At 43.7% G+C, this 18,398-nt stretch overlaps 1 protein-coding gene and 1 long non-coding RNA gene across 2 annotated transcripts; both read right to left on the reverse strand.

The window, feature by feature from the left end:
• Window positions 1-12,408: 12,408 nt before the first annotated feature.
• LOC124003125 (small nuclear ribonucleoprotein E) lies at window positions 12,409-16,316 on the reverse strand. Its single transcript, XM_046311188.1, has 5 exons — window positions 16,120-16,316; window positions 15,597-15,623; window positions 15,388-15,450; window positions 15,167-15,245; window positions 12,409-12,659 (listed from the first exon to the last, which is right to left on the reverse strand). The coding sequence occupies exons 1-5, from the start codon at window positions 16,171-16,173 to the stop codon at window positions 12,604-12,606; spliced, it is 279 nt and encodes a 92-aa protein (XP_046167144.1). The 5' UTR covers window positions 16,174-16,316; the 3' UTR covers window positions 12,409-12,603.
• A 1,010-nt stretch (window positions 16,317-17,326) lies between these two features.
• Window positions 17,327-18,144, reverse strand: LOC124002990. Its single transcript, XR_006833180.1, has 3 exons — window positions 18,077-18,144; window positions 17,929-17,975; window positions 17,327-17,718 (listed from the first exon to the last, which is right to left on the reverse strand). It is a non-coding gene; the product is annotated as an uncharacterized LOC124002990 (long non-coding RNA).
• Window positions 18,145-18,398: the final 254 nt, after the last annotated feature.

The raw sequence follows: 18,398 nt of genomic DNA on the forward strand, positions 1-18,398 counted from the left end.
ACCAGTACCCTCTGTATATAGCCTCCACATTGACTCTGTACCAGTACCCTCTGTATATAGCCTCCACATTGACTCTGTACCAGTACCCCCTGTATATAGCCTGTATATAGCCTCCACATTGACTCTGTACCAGTACCCCCTGTATATAGCCTGTCTATAGCCTCCACATTGACTTTGTACCAGTACCCTCTGTATATAGCCTCCACATTGACTCTGTACCAGTACCCTCTGTATATAGCCTCCACATTGACTCTGTACCAGTACCCCCTGTATATAGCCTGTATATAGCCTCCACATTGACTCTGTACCAGTACCCTCTGTATATAGCCTCCACATTGACTCTGTACCAGTACCCTCTGTATATAGCCTCCACATTGACTCTGTACCAGTACCCTCTGTATATAGCCTCCACATTGACTCTGTACCAGTACCCTCTGTATACAGCCTGTATATAGCCTCCACATTTATTCTGTACCAGTACCCCCTGTATATAGCCTGTCTATAGCCTCCACATTGACTCTGTACCAGTACCCCCTGTATATAGCCTGTATATAGCCTCCACATTGACTCTGTACCAGTACCCTCTGTATATAGCCTCCACATGGACTCTGTACCAGTACCCTCTGTATATAGCCTCCACATTGACTCTGTACCAGTACCCTCTGTATATAGCCTCCACATTGACTCTGTACCAGTACCCTCTGTATATAGCCTCCACATTGACTCTGTACCAGTACCCCCTGTATACAGCCTGTATATAGCCTCCACATTGACTCTGTACCAGTACCCTCTGTATATAGCCTCCACATTGACTCTGTACCAGTACCCTCTGTATATAGCCTCCACATTGACTCTGTACCAGTACCCCCTGTATACAGCCTGTATATAGCCTCCACATTGACTCTGTACCAGTACCCTCTGTATATAGCCTCCACATTGACTCTGTACCAGTACCCCCTGTATATAGCCTGTATATAGCCTCCACATTGACTCTGTACCAGTACCCTCTGTATATAGCCTCCACATTGACTCTGTACCAGTACCCCCTGTATACAGCCTGTATATAGCCTCCACATTGACTCTGTACCAGTACCTTCTGTATATAGCCTCCACATTGACTCTGTACCAGTACCCTCTGTATATAGCCTCCACATTGACTCTGTACCAGTACCCCCTGTATACAGCCTGTATATAGCCTCTACATTGACTCTGTACCAGTACCCTCTGTATATAGCCTCCACTTTGACTCTGTACCAGTACCCTCTGTATATAGCCTCCACATTGACTCTGTACCAGTACCCCCTGTATATAGCCTGTATATAGCCTCCACATTGACTCTGTACCAGTACCCTCTGTATATAGCCTCCACATTGACTCTGTACCAGTACCCTCTGTATATAGCCTCCACATTGACTCTGTACCAGTACCCCCTGTATATAGCCTGTATATAGCCTCCACATTGACTCTGTACCAGTACCCTTTGTATATAGCCTCCACATTGACTCTGTACCAGTACCCTCTGTATATAGCCTCCACATTGACTCTGTACCAGTACCCTCTGTATATAGCCTGTATATAGCCTCCACATTGACTCTGTACCAGTACCCCCTGTATATAGCCTGTATATAGCCTCCACATTGACTCTGTACCAGTATCAGCCGTATATAGCCTCCACATTGACTCTGTACCAGTACCCTCTGTATATAGCCTCCACATTGACTCTGTACCAGTACCCTCTGTATATAGCCTGTATATAGCCTCCACATTGACTCTGTACCAGTACCCCCTGTATATAGCCTGTATATAGCCTCCACATTGACTCTGTACCAGTACCCTCTGTATATAGCCTCCACATTGACTCTGTACCAGTACCCCCTGTATACAGCCTGTATATAGCCTCCACATTGACTCTGTACCAGTACCTTCTGTATATAGCCTCCACATTGACTCTGTACCAGTACCCTCTGTATATAGCCTCCACATTGACTCTGTACCAGTACCCCCTGTATACAGCCTGTATATAGCCTCTACATTGACTCTGTACCAGTACCCTCTGTATATAGCCTCCACTTTGACTCTGTACCAGTACCCTCTGTATATAGCCTCCACATTGACTCTGTACCAGTACCCCCTGTATATAGCCTGTATATAGCCTCCACATTGACTCTGTACCAGTACCCTCTGTATATAGCCTCCACATTGACTCTGTACCAGTACCCTCTGTATATAGCCTCCACATTGACTCTGTACCAGTACCCCCTGTATATAGCCTGTATATAGCCTCCACATTGACTCTGTACCAGTACCCTTTGTATATAGCCTCCACATTGACTCTGTACCAGTACCCTCTGTATATAGCCTCCACATTGACTCTGTACCAGTACCCTCTGTATATAGCCTGTATATAGCCTCCACATTGACTCTGTACCAGTACCCCCTGTATATAGCCTGTATATAGCCTCCACATTGACTCTGTACCAGTATCAGCCGTATATAGCCTCCACATTGACTCTGTACCAGTACCCTCTGTATATAGCCTCCACATTGACTCTGTACCAGTACCCTCTGTATATAGCCTGTATATAGCCTCCACATTGACTCTGTACCAGTACCCCCTGTATATAGCCTGTATATAGCCTCCACATTGACTCTGTACCAGTACCCTCTGTATATAGCCTCCACATTGATTCTGTACCAGTACCCCCTGTATATAGCCTGTATATAGCCTCCACATTGACTCTGTACCAGTACCCCGTGTATATAGCCTGTATATAGCCTCCACATTGACTCTGTACCAGTACCCCCTGTATATAGCCTGTATATAGCCTCCACATTGTCTCTGTACCAGTACCCTCTGTATATAGCCTCCACATTGACTCTGTACCACTACCCTCTGTATATAGCCTCCACATTGACTCTGTACCAGTACCCTCTGTATATAGCCTCCACATTGACTCTGTACCAGTACCCCCTGTATATAGCCTGTATATAGCCTCCACATTGTCTCTGTACCAGTACCCCCTGTATATAGCCTCCACATTGTCTCTGTACCAGTACCCCCTGTATATAGCCTCCACATTGACTCTGTACCAGTACCCCCTGTATATAGCCTCCACTTTGTCTCTGTACCAGTACCCCCTGTATATAGCCTCCACATTGTCTCTGTACCAGTACCCCTGTATATAGCCTCCACATTGTCTCTGTACCAGTACCCCTGTATATAGCCTCCACTTTGTCTCTGTACCAGTACCCCTGTATATAGCCTCCACATTGTCTCTGTACCAGTACCCCCTGTATATAGCCTCCACATTGACTCTGTACCAGTACCCTCTGTATATAGCCTCCACATTGACTCTGTACCAGTACCCCCTGTATATAGCCTGTATATAGCCTCCACATTGTCTCTGTACCAGTACCCCCTGTATATAGCCTCCACATTGTCTCTGTACCAGTACCCCCTGTATATAGCCTCCATTCATCGATCCACATGACACCTGTATATAGCCTCCACATTGACTCTGTACCAGTACCCTCTGTACCAGTACCCCCTGTATATAGCCTCCACTTTGTCTCTGTACCAGTACCCCCTGTATATAGCCTCCACATTGTCTCTGTACCAGTACCCCCTGTATATATCCTGTATTTTGTAAGTCGCTCTGGATAAGAGCGTCTGCTAAATGACTTAAATGTAAATGTAAATGATATAGCCTCCACATTGACTCTGTACCAGTAACCCCTGTATATAGCCTGTATATAGCCTCCACATTGACTCTGTACCAGTACCCCCTGTATATAGCCTGTATATAGCCTCCACATTGACTCTGTACCAGTACCCCCTGTATATAGCCTGTCTATAGCCTCCACATTGACTCTGTACCAGTACCCTCTGGATACAGCCTGTATATAGCCTCCACATTGACTCTGTACCAGTACCCCCTGTATATAGCCTGTCTATAGCCTCCACATTGACTCTGTACCAGTACCCTCTGTATATAGCCTCCACATTGACTCTGTACCAGTACCCTCTGTATATAGCCTCCACATTGACTCTGTACCAGTACCCCTGTAGAACCTGTATATAGCCTCCACATTGACTCTGCCAGTACGGATGGCGCAGACAACCCTGTATATAGCCTGTATATAGCCTCCACATTGACTCTGTACCAGTACCCCCTGTATATAGCCTGTCTATAGCCTCCACATTGACTTTGTACCAGTACCCTCTGTATATAGCCTCCACATTGACTCTGTACCAGTACCCTCTGTATATAGCCTCCACATTGACTCTGTACCAGTACCCCTGTATATAGCCTGTATATAGCCTCCACATTGACTCTGTACCAGTACCCTCTGTATATAGCCTCCACATTGACTCTGTACCAGTACCCTCTGTATATAGCCTCCACATTGACTCTGTACCAGTACCCTCTGTATATAGCCTCCACATTGACTCTGTACCAGTACCCTCTGTATACAGCCTGTATATAGCCTCCACATTTATTCTGTACCAGTACCCCCTGTATATAGCCTGTCTATAGCCTCCACATTGACTCTGTACCAGTACCCCTGTATATAGCCTGTATATAGCCTCCACATTGACTCTGTACCAGTACCCTCTGTATATAGCCTCCACATGGACTCTGTACCAGTACCCTCTGTATATAGCCTCCACATTGACTCTGTACCAGTACCCTCTGTATATAGCCTCCACATTGACTCTGTACCAGTACCCTCTGTATATAGCCTCCACATTGACTCTGTACCAGTACCCCCTGTATACAGCCTGTATATAGCCTCCACATTGACTCTGTACCAGTACCCTCTGTATATGGCCTCCACATTGACTCTGTACCAGTACCCCCTGTATATAGCCTGTATATAGCCTCCACATTGACTCTGTACCAGTACCCTCTGTATATAGCCTCCACATTGACTCTGTACCAGTACCCCTGTATACAGCCTGTATATAGCCTCCACATTGACTCTGTACCAGTACCTTCTGTATATAGCCTCCACATTGACTCTGTACCAGTACCCTCTGTATATAGCCTCCACATTGACTCTGTACCAGTACCCCCTGTATACAGCCTGTATATAGCCTCTACATTGACTCTGTACCAGTACCCTCTGTATATAGCCTCCACTTTGACTCTGTACCAGTACCCTCTGTATATAGCCTCCACATTGACTCTGTACCAGTACCCCCTGTATATAGCCTGTATATAGCCTCCACATTGACTCTGTACCAGTACCCTCTGTATATAGCCTCCACATTGACTCTGTACCAGTACCCTCTGTATATAGCCTCCACATTGACTCTGTACCAGTACCCCCTGTAAATAGCCTGTATATAGCCTCCACATTGACTCTGTACCAGTACCCTCTGTATACAGCCTGTATATAGCCTCCACATTTATTCTGTACCAGTACCCCCTGTATATAGCCTGTCTATAGCCTCCACATTGACTCTGTACCAGTACCCCCTGTATATAGCCTGTATATAGCCTCCACATTGACTCTGTACCAGTACCCCCTGTATATAGCCTCCACATGGACTCTGTACCAGTACCCTCTGTATATAGCCTCCACATTGACTCTGTACCAGTACCCTCTGTATATAGCCTCCACATTGACTCTGTACCAGTACCCCCTGTATATAGCCTGTATATAGCCTCCACATTGACTCTGTACCAGTACCCTCTGTATATAGCCTGTCTATAGCCTCCACATTGACTCTGTACCAGTACCCCCTGTATATAGCCTGTATATAGCCTCCACATTGACTCTGTACCAGTACCCTCTGTATATAGCCTCCACATTGACTCTGTACCAGTACCCTCTGTATATAGCCTCCACATTGACTCTGTACCAGTACCCCCTGTATACAGCCTGTATATAGCCTCCACATTGACTCTGTACCAGTACCCTCTGTATATAGCCTCCACATGGACTCTGTACCAGTACCCTCTGTATATAGCCTCCACATTGACTCTGTACCAGTACCCTCTGTATATAGCCTCCACATTGACTCTGTACCAGTACCCCCTGTATACAGCCTGTATATAGCCTCTACATTGACTCTGTACCAGTACCCTCTGTATATAGCCTCCACTTTGACTCTGTACCAGTACCCTCTGTATATAGCCTCCACATTGACTCTGTACCAGTACCCCCTGTATATAGCCTGTATATAGCCTCCACATTGACTCTGTACCAGTATCCTCTATATATAGCCTCCACATTGACTCTGTACCAGTACCCTCTGTATATAGCCTCCACATTGACTCTGTACCAGTACCCCCTGTATACAGCCTGTATATAGCCTCCACATTGACTCTGTACCAGTACCCTCTGTATATAGCCTCCACATTGACTCTGTACCAGTACCCTCTGTATATAGCCTCCACATTGACTCTGTACCAGTACCCTCTGTATATAGCCTCCACATTGACTCTGTACCAGTACCCCCTGTATATAGCCTGTATATATCCTCCACATTGACTCTGTACCAGTTCCCCCTGTATACAGCCTGTATATAGCCTCCACATTGACTCTGTACCAGTACCCTCTGTATATAGCCTCCACATTGACTCTGTACCAGAACCCTCTGTATATAGCCTCCACATTGACTCTGTACCAGTACCCTCTGTATATAGCCTCCACATTGACTCTGTACCAGTACCCTCTGTATATAGCCTGTATATAGCCTCCACATTGACTCTGTACCAGTACCCCCTGTATATAGCCTGTATATATCCTCCACATTGACTCTGTACCAGTTCCCCCTGTATACAGCCTGTATATAGCCTCCACATTGACTCTGTACCAGTTCCCCCTGTATACAGCCTGTATATAGCCTCCACATTGACTCTGTACCAGTACCCTCTGTATATAGCCTCCACATTGACTCTGTACCAGTACCCTCTGTATATAGCCTCCACATTGACTCTGTACCAGTACCCTCTGTATACAGCCTGTATATAGCCTCCACATTGACTCTGTACCAGTACCCTCTGTATATAGCCTCCACATTGACTCTGTACCAGTACCCTCTGTATACAGCCTGTATATAGCCTCCACATTGACTCTGTACCAGTACCCTCTGTATATAGCCTCCACATTGACTCTGTACCAGTACCCTCTGTATACAGCCTCGCTATCGTTATGTAAATGTCCTGTTACTTTTTGGATTGATTAGAATTTTAAAAACTTTAGTTTATTTAGTAAATATGTTATTAACTCTATTTCTTGAACTGTATGGTTGGTTAAGAGTTTGTAAGTAAGCATTTCACGATAAGGTCAACACCTGTTGTATTCGGCATTTCACGATAAGGTCAACACCTGTTGTATTCGGCATTTCACGATAAGGTCAACACCTGTTGTATTCGGCATTTCACGATAAGGTCGACACCTGTTGTATTCTGCATTTCACGATAAGGTCAACACCTGTTGTATTCGGCATTTCACGATAAGGTCGACACCTGTTGTATTCTGCATTTCACGATAAGGTCAACACCTGTTGTATTCGGTACGTGACAAATATTTTATTTTTATTTGATTACATTTTTTCTTTGATGTGACAGCCAATCTATTTGTGACAACAATTTGGGTGATAGCCAAGAGAAGGACTCAAACCAGGGCCCTTGTGCTTGTCAAGCCTCTTATTGCTGTTGAATGGTTGGAATCAGGTGTGTTATTGCTGTTGAATGGTTGGAATCAGGTGTGTTATTGCTGTTGAATGGTTGGAATCAGGTGTGTTATTGCTGTTGAATGGTTGGAATCAGGTGTGTTATTGCTGTTGAATGGTTGGAATCAGGTTTGTTATTGCTGTTGAATGGTTGGAATCAGGTGTGTTATTGCTGTTGAATGGTTGGAATCAGGTGTGTTATTGCTGTTGAATGGTTGGAATCAGGTGTGTTATTGCTGTTGAATGGTTGGAATCAGGTGTGTTATTGCTGTTGAATGGTTGGAATCAGGTGTGTTATTGCTGGGCTGGAGCAAAAGCCTGATGACAAGCTAACTTCTCTGTTTCTCTCTCTTACTATCTATATATCTCTGTCTCTATGTTTCTCTCACTATCTATCTATCTATCTATCTCTCTGTCTCTCTCACTATCTATCTGTCTCTCTCTCTGTCTCTCTGTTTCTCTCTCTCACTATCTATCTATCTATCTATCTATCTATCTATCTATCTATCTATCTATCTATCTATCTATCTATCTATCTGCCTGCGGTCCAGTCGCAGTAGCCACCCACATTCTCCCCTGTCCTGACGGAGGGCTGCATAAAGGCCTGCTCTCTCTCCATGGGTGTACACACACACACACACACACACACACACACACACACACACACACACACACACACACACACACACACACACACACACACACACACACACACACACACACACACACACACACACACACACACACACACACAGGGGCGCAGGAGGGGTACAGTCTCTCGGCAGGGTTGAGGGGGATTGAGGAAGGTGGGTACGGCGCTGCCCCACACAAAGGCAGCCCTGAAATAGCCCCTCACACAATGAGACCTGCCACTCTGTCTATGAGATAATGTCTAATTGAAAACACTGCAGCCATTGTGCTCCTGTCACCGGCTCTATTGTCCAGATAGTCCTCCCCCACCTCTCTTTTTCCATTGACGCGGCACGATTGTTCCCTGCCATTGTGGCACCCGCACCCAACTCTCTCTCTTTCTCTCTCTACCTCTCTCTCTACCTCCCTCTCTCTACCTCTCCCTCTCTCTCTCTACCTCTCTTTCTTTCTCTCTCTCTCTACCTCTCCCTCTCTCTACCTCTCTCTCTCTACCTCTCCCTCTCTCTCTCTACCTCTCTCTCTCTACCTCTCTACCTCTCCCTCTCTACCTCTCTCTCTACCTCTCTCTCTCTCTCTACCTCTCCCTCTCTCTCTCTACCTCTCTCTCTCTCTACCTCTCCCTCTCTCTCTCTACCTCTCTCTCTCTACCTCTCTCTCTCTACCTCTCCCTCTCTCTCTCTACCTCTCTCTCTCTCTACCTCTCTCTCTACCTCTCTCTCTCTCTCTACCTCTCCCTCTCTACCTCTCTCTCTACCTCTCTCTCTCTCTCTACCTCTCCCTCTCTCTCTCTACCTCTCTCTCTCTACCTCTCCCTCTCTCTCTCTACCTCTCTCTCTCTCTACCTCTCCCTCTCTCTCTCTACCTCTACCTCTCTCTCTCTCTACCTCTCCCTCTCTCCGTATTGTTATAATTTCATTACTCGTTTGTTTTTTGTTCCGCTTCTCCTTTTGCTCCCCTGCAGATCTTTTGTTCCACACATTTAGGCACTTCATTTGGAGCCACCGCCACACTCTCTCTGTGTGTGTGTGTGTGTCTTTGTCTGTGTGCTAAACAGGTGTCAGTTTCATGATGAGATAAAACAGGAAGTAAATCATCTGAAAAGAGATGTCTCTCATTCTGTAACATCACAAAAAGCTACAAACAGCTACATATACAGTATCTGCAGAGAAAATAAAGTTGTGAAGAGAGAAGTAGTAATCTATTCACAGGCTTATCGCATGGCCGTGCACAGCTAGGACCTTTTCCATTGTTATGAAATATCCATTGTAAATCAATAGATCTTGTTTGAACACAGTAAACCACAGAAGTGGTCACTAACCCTGGTCCTGAAGAGCTACTGTATTATGTGTGCTAGCCTTCATCCCAGCCTAGCTCTAATACACGAGATTCAGTAAGATATCAACAGACCGTTAAGACATTGAATAACTGATCATAGAGGATCAATAAGCATCTGGATTCTTATGTTAACATGATTCCTGCAGCCTATTTTCCCCAAATTCTGGGGTGACTTTCCCACCTCTGGTACAGGTTTGGCCTCAACAAACCTGCCACTATAGATCAGATTCTGTGTTCCAGCCAAAGTCACACAATTAAAAAGCTTCCACATTTCCTCATTTTCACAAATTCTATTTCTTTTTAAAGGCGACCTGCGTATTATTCACTGTGTTAATTGGGGGGAAATACATGTATTGTGCATCGCGACGGCCCTGTGAAAACAAGATAAGGGCCTCGTGAACAGGTCCAAGCCGATGGCCATTCAATGGGATTGTTTGGTATGAAGATTGTGAACAAGTTGAAAACAGATTCTTTTTGAACAGTCTGAACTGTCTGGAAGTTCCCCAACTCTGCTCTGACATTTTCTCCTGGATTCTGTCAGAGATGGTGACAGATTGCTATGTTTGACACAATGCATCTCTGCAGGTAAGATGTCATACATACACCTGTACATTTGATTGATTCTGAGGAGATGAACATACAGAGAGCAAGCTGAGGTACTATATTTATACATGTTCTCAATGAATTATCGCCATTCCATCATGCTAAGCACCAGCTGAACTGATGTTGTATTAACGTTGCTTAATGTTACAAACTTACACACATTCCCCCTTTCTATCCCCCAAACAAAAAAAGACAGAGATGGCTGTCTATCTTTCTGCTGACACAGTAAGTAGTATTTTCATTACCACAAGCTATCGCTAGCTGCATCTGCTGCTCCAGTTTGACTGGTTATCTGGTTAGATGAATTTGAATGCTTTATTTGTGAGAAACATAAACCTTTAAAAAAAACAAGAAACAAAACAAAAACTCCAAGGAAAGCACCTTTTATTTTAAACAAGAAGAGGTGGACCTCCAACCCACGTTTTGAATAAACAAATAAACATGCATATAATAGCCATGTATTAATACCTATTGGTCCTATTCTTTCCTAGTCTCAGTCCAGGTCATGATATGATGCTATCAATGAGTGCTGGCTTTAGAGGGAGACACACAGACTAACAAACAAACAAACATACTACCCTGCGAGTCAGAATAGGTACCAAGGCCACCCAGAGGTTGAAATAACAATCCCATTACAATACATCTGTTACTGTATTGATGTTGTGTATTTCAACTTTTTGAATGACGTTTATTCATGAAGTTTTGATATAGGCCAGACAGAGCAGAGGTTGAAAGAAATAACCACCACACAAGTCTGAGCCCCAAAACATGTTCAATGAAGGTGCTATGAATAGACAGAACGAGAGAAAGGCAGGATAAAGACCCACACCTTGCTGAGCCAAGCCAAGGTAGGAGAGGGGTCAGGTGGCTTAGGGAGTGGTCTAAGGAGGGGAAATAGTCTCTGGAGGTGGGGGGGGGGGAGCATCTGACCCGTGCACTGTGTCCTTTGTCTGGAAGTGGGGAGACAGAGAGGGATGAGGAGGGGAGTTGGCCCTAACACTCCTATGGAGGACTATGTTATGTCATTGTATGTTATGCATGCTATGTTACGTATGAGTGTGTCTGGTAAAGCTTTCTATGGCTGAAAGGACACCAAAATCATTTAAATTGGCTTACAACATACAGAAATCCTCAAGTAAAACTTGTTTGCTTGAACTGCACAACTGTGACAGTCAACTGCCAACGTCTGTAGAGCCTCACTGTTCTCAGCCTGACTTAAGAATGTGTGGGAGGCGTGTGGCATTGAGAGTCAGCCCATTCCTCCCCTCATAGCACAAAGAGTCATCTGGCACTTGACAACGATGCCTGATGAGCGACGCATGTTGCCACAAGCTGTGGCACCCCTTCCTTTTAAGATGAGGCGCAGGGCTCCTGACCAGTAAGGCGACACCCCAGCCCTCGCTGCTGAAGCTCCTTGCTCCTTCTCCCACTTGTGAACTCCCGTCTGTCCTCGGCTGCTCGTTTCCATCACACTTCCCCCAGATAGCCAGCCGGCCTAGTGTTGTATGTTATTAATACTATTGTTAACTGCAAACTCAAGGCTGGCCTTGCTGACTCCGATCATCATGTTACAGGTATATTGTACCCAACAGTGAAATGGCCAATCCTGCTTTATATAATACTCTATTAATACCGTATGAAATATTATGGCCACTTATGGTAAGATGTGTGGAAATGTTGATTGACGTAAATGGTACTCTGCAGTCAGCAGTCTTGTATCTAAAATGTCACAGGCAATGTTTCCTGGATGCAAAATTGAGAAGTATACAATCCCTGCTGATAATATGTCTACATTTCTCATGAGTTGCACAGTACACAGCGCATATCGCCACCTGGTGGATCCTCACAGTATTAACCCAAGACCATAAAAGTGGATGCCAGTATGATGGTCAATATTGCTTGCAAATAAAATGCATCTAGCAGCATGATTCAGTTGAATTTGTAGCCAAATGAAACCAAGTAACACTCAAATTAACGGTTTTGTATTTGTTGGCTTTTGCAATTAACAGAAGGAATACAGGTCAACAGAATAATAAGAGATGCGTATATGATCCCTGCTTGCTATGTTCCCTTTGGGATAATAAAGAGGAATTGGTTGTAAATAGATATTTCATTATTGAAATGAGAACCACTAAGAAACAAAACTCAATTTATTTCAGAGGAGGAAACAATCATAAATGGAAAATTACATTATTCATGTACCAAACACCATCGAGCTTCAAAATTGTTTGCAAAAAACAACAACAAAAAAAAACATTACAAAATAGAACGGGGAAAAAAATCCACAAATCCATCTGCTGGCTATAGATGGATGTTGTCCTGTTGAGTTAAGTGGCAACACTTTGTAGCAAGGTAATGTTATCACCTTTCAGCATGATCCTCCCTGAGAGAGAGAGATGTAGGGAGGGATTGAGAGGAGGTGGATAGGTGGAGATAGAGAGACAGGTGATCAGTGTAGAGTAACTGACACTTCAGCAGGAGACACTTGTTCAGACTGCCAACAAAGAAAAGATGACTAATCATCGACAACGAATGAGAAACTACAGACTTAGTCAACTGGAGTGGCCTTTATCAATTTGATGGCATTAGGCCACAAGAGTCATCTGGTTTGAAGTGTTTTCTTCAAGGTGCTCCCCACCGGAAGAGGCATTTCCTTGTTTGGTCCGTGTCTCTTTTCCTATCGTGTCAGACAACGTTTTGGTAGCCTATCCTGTGCTAATTGTATATCTTATGCGAGCTAGCTTTTTGCAAGTCAGACAAATGTTCAAAAACACCTCTGTTTGGACCTCCACCCATGCAAAACATTTGATTGGTTTAATAAGTGGTAACACATCAGTAGTTTCCACCTGGACTCCGCCATATAACGCCAGGGTAGTGGGTTCGATCCCCGGGACCACCCATACGTAGAATGTATGCACACATGACTGTAAGTCGCTTTGGATAAAAGCGTCTGCTAAATGGCATATATTATTATTATTATTATATACAGTGGGGCAAAAAAGTATTTAGTCAGCCACCAATTGTGCAAGTTCTCCCACTTAAAAAGATGAGGCCTGTAATTTTCATCATAGGTACACTTCAACTATGACAGACAAAATGATTTTCTATGAATTTATTTGCATATTATGGTGGAAAATAAGTATTTGGTCACCTAAAAACAAGCAAGATTTCTGGCTCTCACTAACACATGTTACCTGTATTAATGGCACCTGTTTGAACTTGTTATCAGTATAAAAGACACCTGTCCACAACCTCAAACAGTCACACTCCAAACTCCACTATGGCCAAGACCAAAGAGCTGTCAAAGGACACCAGAAACAAAATTGTAGACCTGCACCAGGCTGTGAAGACTGAATCTGCAATAGGTAAACAGCTTGGTTTGAAGAAATCAACTGTGGGAGAAATTATTAGGAAATGGAAGAAATACAAGACCACTGATAATCTCCCTCGATCTGGGGCTCCACGCAAAATCTCACCCCCGTGTGGTTCTGGGATTTTTGCTCACCGTTCTTGTGATCATTTTGACCCCACGGGGGGACCTAGTGAATGACCTGCAGAGAGCTGGGACCAAAGTTTCAAAGCCTACCATCCGTAACACACTACGCCACCAGGGACTCAAATCCTGCAGTGCCAGATGTGTACCCCTGCTTAAGCCAGTACATGTCCAGGCCCGTCTGAACTTCGCTAGAGAGCATTTGGATGATCCAGAAGAAGATTGGGAGAATGTCAGATGAAACCAAAATATAACTTTTTGGTAAAAACTCAAACACGTCATGTTTGGAGGACAAAGAATGCTGAGTTGCATCCAAAGAACACCATACCTACTGTGAAGCATGGGGGTGGAAACATCATGCTTTGGGGCTGTTTTTCTGCAAAGGGACCAGGACGACTGATCCGTGTAAAGGAATGAATGAATGGGGCCATGTATCGTGAGATTTTGAGTGAAAACCTCATTCCATCAGCAAGGGCATTGAAGATGAAACGTGGCTCGGTCTTTCAGCATGACAATGATCCCAAACACACCGCCCGGGCAACGAAGGAGTGGCTTCGTAAGAAGCATTTCAAGTTCCTGGAGTGGCCTAGCCAGTCTCCAGATCTCAACCCCATAGAAAATATTTGGAGGGAGTTGAAAGTCCGTGTTGCCCAGCAACAGCCCCAAAACATCACTGCTCTAGAGGAGATCTGCATGGAGGAATGGGCCAAAATACCAGCAACAGTGTGTGAAAACCTTGAAGACTTAGAAAACGTTTGACCTCTTGTCATTGCCAACAAAGGGTATATAACAAAGTATTGAGATAAACTTTTGTTATTGACCAAATACTTATTTTCCACCATAATTTGCAAATAAATTCATTAAAAAATCCTACAATGTGATTTTCTGGATTTGTCCTCTCATTTTGTCTGTCATAGTTGACGTTTACCTATGATGAAAATTACAGGCCTCTCATCTTTTTAAGTGGGAGAACTTCCACAATTGGTGGCTGACTAAATACCTCTGTAGCTCAGTTGGTAGAGCATGGCGCTTGTAACGCCAGGGTAGTGGGTTCGACTCCCAGGACCACCCATACGTAGAATGTATGCACACATGACTAAGTCGCTTTGGATAAAAGCGTCTGCTAAATGGCATATATTATTATTATTATTACTTTTTTGCCCCACTGTATCACCCACTTTTTTTAATCATCTCCCTCAGGAGAACTTCCCCAGGCTTTCAAACAGAATGTGAGAAGCCTGGGGCTCCGTGGCTAGTCCCAGACAAACTGATATTGTGGAATGTGGACAATAGCCTGCAAGTCTTATTACTGAAATGTGTACGAATCAACATGTAATACACAGTTACAGACACTGAGAAATGTGAGGTAAGAAAGACAGAAAGAAAAACTGACTTACCCAGGGGCTTCCTGTTCTTGGTCTTCATGTGGACCTCCTCAGCGTCATCCAGAACCAGGTTCATGTACTCGTCAAAGCCCTGAAAGAGGGAGAGATTTGTTTCAACTACACAGCTAGGCATCAGCAGCCAAGATATAGTTTCAGGAGCCTTGGCCAAGTAGAATAAGGGAAGAAACAGCCAAGTAGAATAAGGGAGGAAACACAGGAGGAAAAGGACTTACGATGATGCAGCCCTCTATCCGCATGTTCACTTGTTCATACAGCCACACCTGTATCCGAGAACGCTGCAGGGAGAAGAGAGGCTTTGAATACATTTGAGAGATCGCTCGCTATAGGTAACATATTATTAAAGTACGAGGTCTATTTACAACCATGAACATAAAATCATGTGACTGAAATTTAGAAAATCATATAAAAATGTAATACTTACATTCTGTAGATACCTGAAAATAAGGTTCTGGTGGACAGAGGGGGGGGGTCAAGGAAACTACAAACATATTGCTTAACTGGCTACACAGGTTTTTCTGGCCATTTGCAACATTACTATCTCAATAGTTAATATAAGTTAGCTACATACCCGGCCATAGTATTTAAGTTCTTTGCTGAAACTCTAAGGTCCATGTGTATTAATAGCAACGGCTCATTAATTAGTAACTTAGCTAGCTAAGTACCACTAGCTAGTTATGATCACCCTGCTAACTTAGCTAGCTACGTACCACTAGCTAGTTATGATCACCCTGCTAACTTAGCTAGCTACGTACCACTAGCTAGTTATGATCACCCTGCTAACTTAGCTAGCTATGTACCACTAGCTAGTTATGATCACCCTGCTAACTTAGCTAGCTATGTACCACTAGCTAGTTATGATTACCCTGCTACAGTGATTCAGAGCAAAATAGCAGGCTAACGTTACAACACAATACTGCACAGAATATTTTATGATACAAGGATACGATTGGCTGCACCATAACCTTCTGGACCTTCTGCCCTTGTCCTCTGTACGCCATTCTCCTTGTCGGTTTAACGCTTAGTTGTCTAAAAACCTTTTTTTCAGCAAAACATTTCAGTCGCAGTCCGACAACGAAATTGAAATAATCACGTTGGAGTTCTCTTCAATGGCGCGCTCTAGGCCTTCCGCGTGCACAAGCAGAGTGATTGTGCTGCAGTGCCCCTATGTGCGGGAGGTAGTTACTGCAGATTCCCCACAGACAGACAGACCTCTGACTGCACAGTTCGGAGCAGTGCTCAATGTGGGCGGGAGGTAGTTACTGCAGATTCCAGACAGACAGACAGACAGACAGACAGACAGACAGACAGACAGACAGACAGACAGACAGACAGACAGACAGACAGACAGACAGACAGACAGACAGACAGACAGACAGACAGACAGACAGACAGATAGACAGACAGACAGACAGACCCTCTGACTGCACTGTGCAGTTCGGGGCAGTGCTCAATGTGGGCGGGAGGTAGTTACTGCAGATTCCCTACCAGACACAGACAGACAGACAGTACCTCTGATTGCACTGTACAGTTCGGAGCGGTGCGGGCGGAGTCAATCGTTTGACCCCACCCACGTTTTTGTCCATCTGAGGTTTCAGTCACACACTGAATTTAAAAAAACACACGTTTGCGTAAGACACATTGAATACAAACGTATTTAATTTTTGAAGATCATAAGAAATATTATATAATATTCCTTCCGGCAGATGTGTTGTAACACTTTTTGCTTGATACTATATTTGAGACAAGCTACTGATAGTGTTGCAGTGAACAACATAATTATGTCATGTACTGTTAAAATTGTGTTGATAAATATTAAAAACATGATTATATTATTTAATTGAGAATATATATACATATACATATATATATATATACATATATACATATACATACATATACATACATACATACATACATACATACATACATACATACATACATACATACATACATACATACATACATACATACATACATACATACATACATACATACATACATACATACATACATACATACATACATACATACACATTGTTACTACCTATCCTGATTTATAATGCTATTTACTTTCCTCATGAGAATGGAGACAGACTATACCATATAGACATACTGACAAGCTGAATGTGTTTTGTACATTGAGTTATACCAGCTTCAGTACAGAGATCAGAGACTCGGGTGACTTCTACATCTTTACTAAACAACATAACACAATTTACACAGTAGACAAAAACAAGGTTTGACCACTCTTCAAAAATGGCTTCACTCCTGCTCTTCAGAAGAGGCAGACAGTCATTTTCTTGTCAACTGCCTCCACATGGAACATCTCATCCCTCTAACTGGAATGAGAACATGAATGGTTCCTTGAGGAGAATATGTTCCTCTTCATCCAGGCCATCATACAACCGTAGTTCTTTAAGGGTTGTAATACGGTCTTCCCCGTCCATCTCAATTACACCTGGGAGGGAAATGGTGCCTTTAAATGTTTGACGTTCGCACCACCTTGCTGCCTCTAGGCTGTCCCTGAGAAGAACATCTGCTTCCTTGAAGAAAAAGGAAGAATAAATATTAAGAGTTGTGCCTCATTGGGTGATCAAGACAAATTACACCCCATTTTCACAATACCACCATGCAAACAAAAAACACTGTTACTAAAGGGGTTTTCAATGATATCTATAACTACTCAACAAGTCATCACAACTATTATATCTTGCCATACATCAAGCCTTCAGCATTACACACAGACTACATACCCAGTTCACAGCTCCCAGTTTGTCGTGCATTTTGTTTTCAGTATCATCTAGAAAGAAAACAGATTGTGGCCATTAAGTAATGTAAGGGAACCTCTAGGGATGTGTGTAAAAGAGTGCACCTTACTTTAGCTAATAGCCTTTACAGTACCTGTTCCTGCAGAGCTGGATGCTAATGTGACATGCTGTGACTTCTTAGGGGGGACATCTTCTACATCCTGAAATATATTGGCGGCGGGGTTAAGTCTTTAAACAATGGTTTAAGACTATACCACTCATCATATGAGAGTGGGGGGTAAGTCTTTATACATTGGTTTTAGACTATACCACTCATCATATGAGAGGGGGTAAGTCTTTATACATTGGTTTTAGACTATACCACTCATCATATGAGAGGGGGTAAGTCTTTATACATTGGTTTTAGACTATACCACTCATCATATGAGAGGGGGGATTAAGTCTTTAAATATTGG

This window comes from Oncorhynchus gorbuscha, linkage group LG18 (assembly GCF_021184085.1).
Source record: "Oncorhynchus gorbuscha isolate QuinsamMale2020 ecotype Even-year linkage group LG18, OgorEven_v1.0, whole genome shotgun sequence".
NCBI lineage: Eukaryota > Metazoa > Chordata > Actinopteri > Salmoniformes > Salmonidae > Oncorhynchus > Oncorhynchus gorbuscha.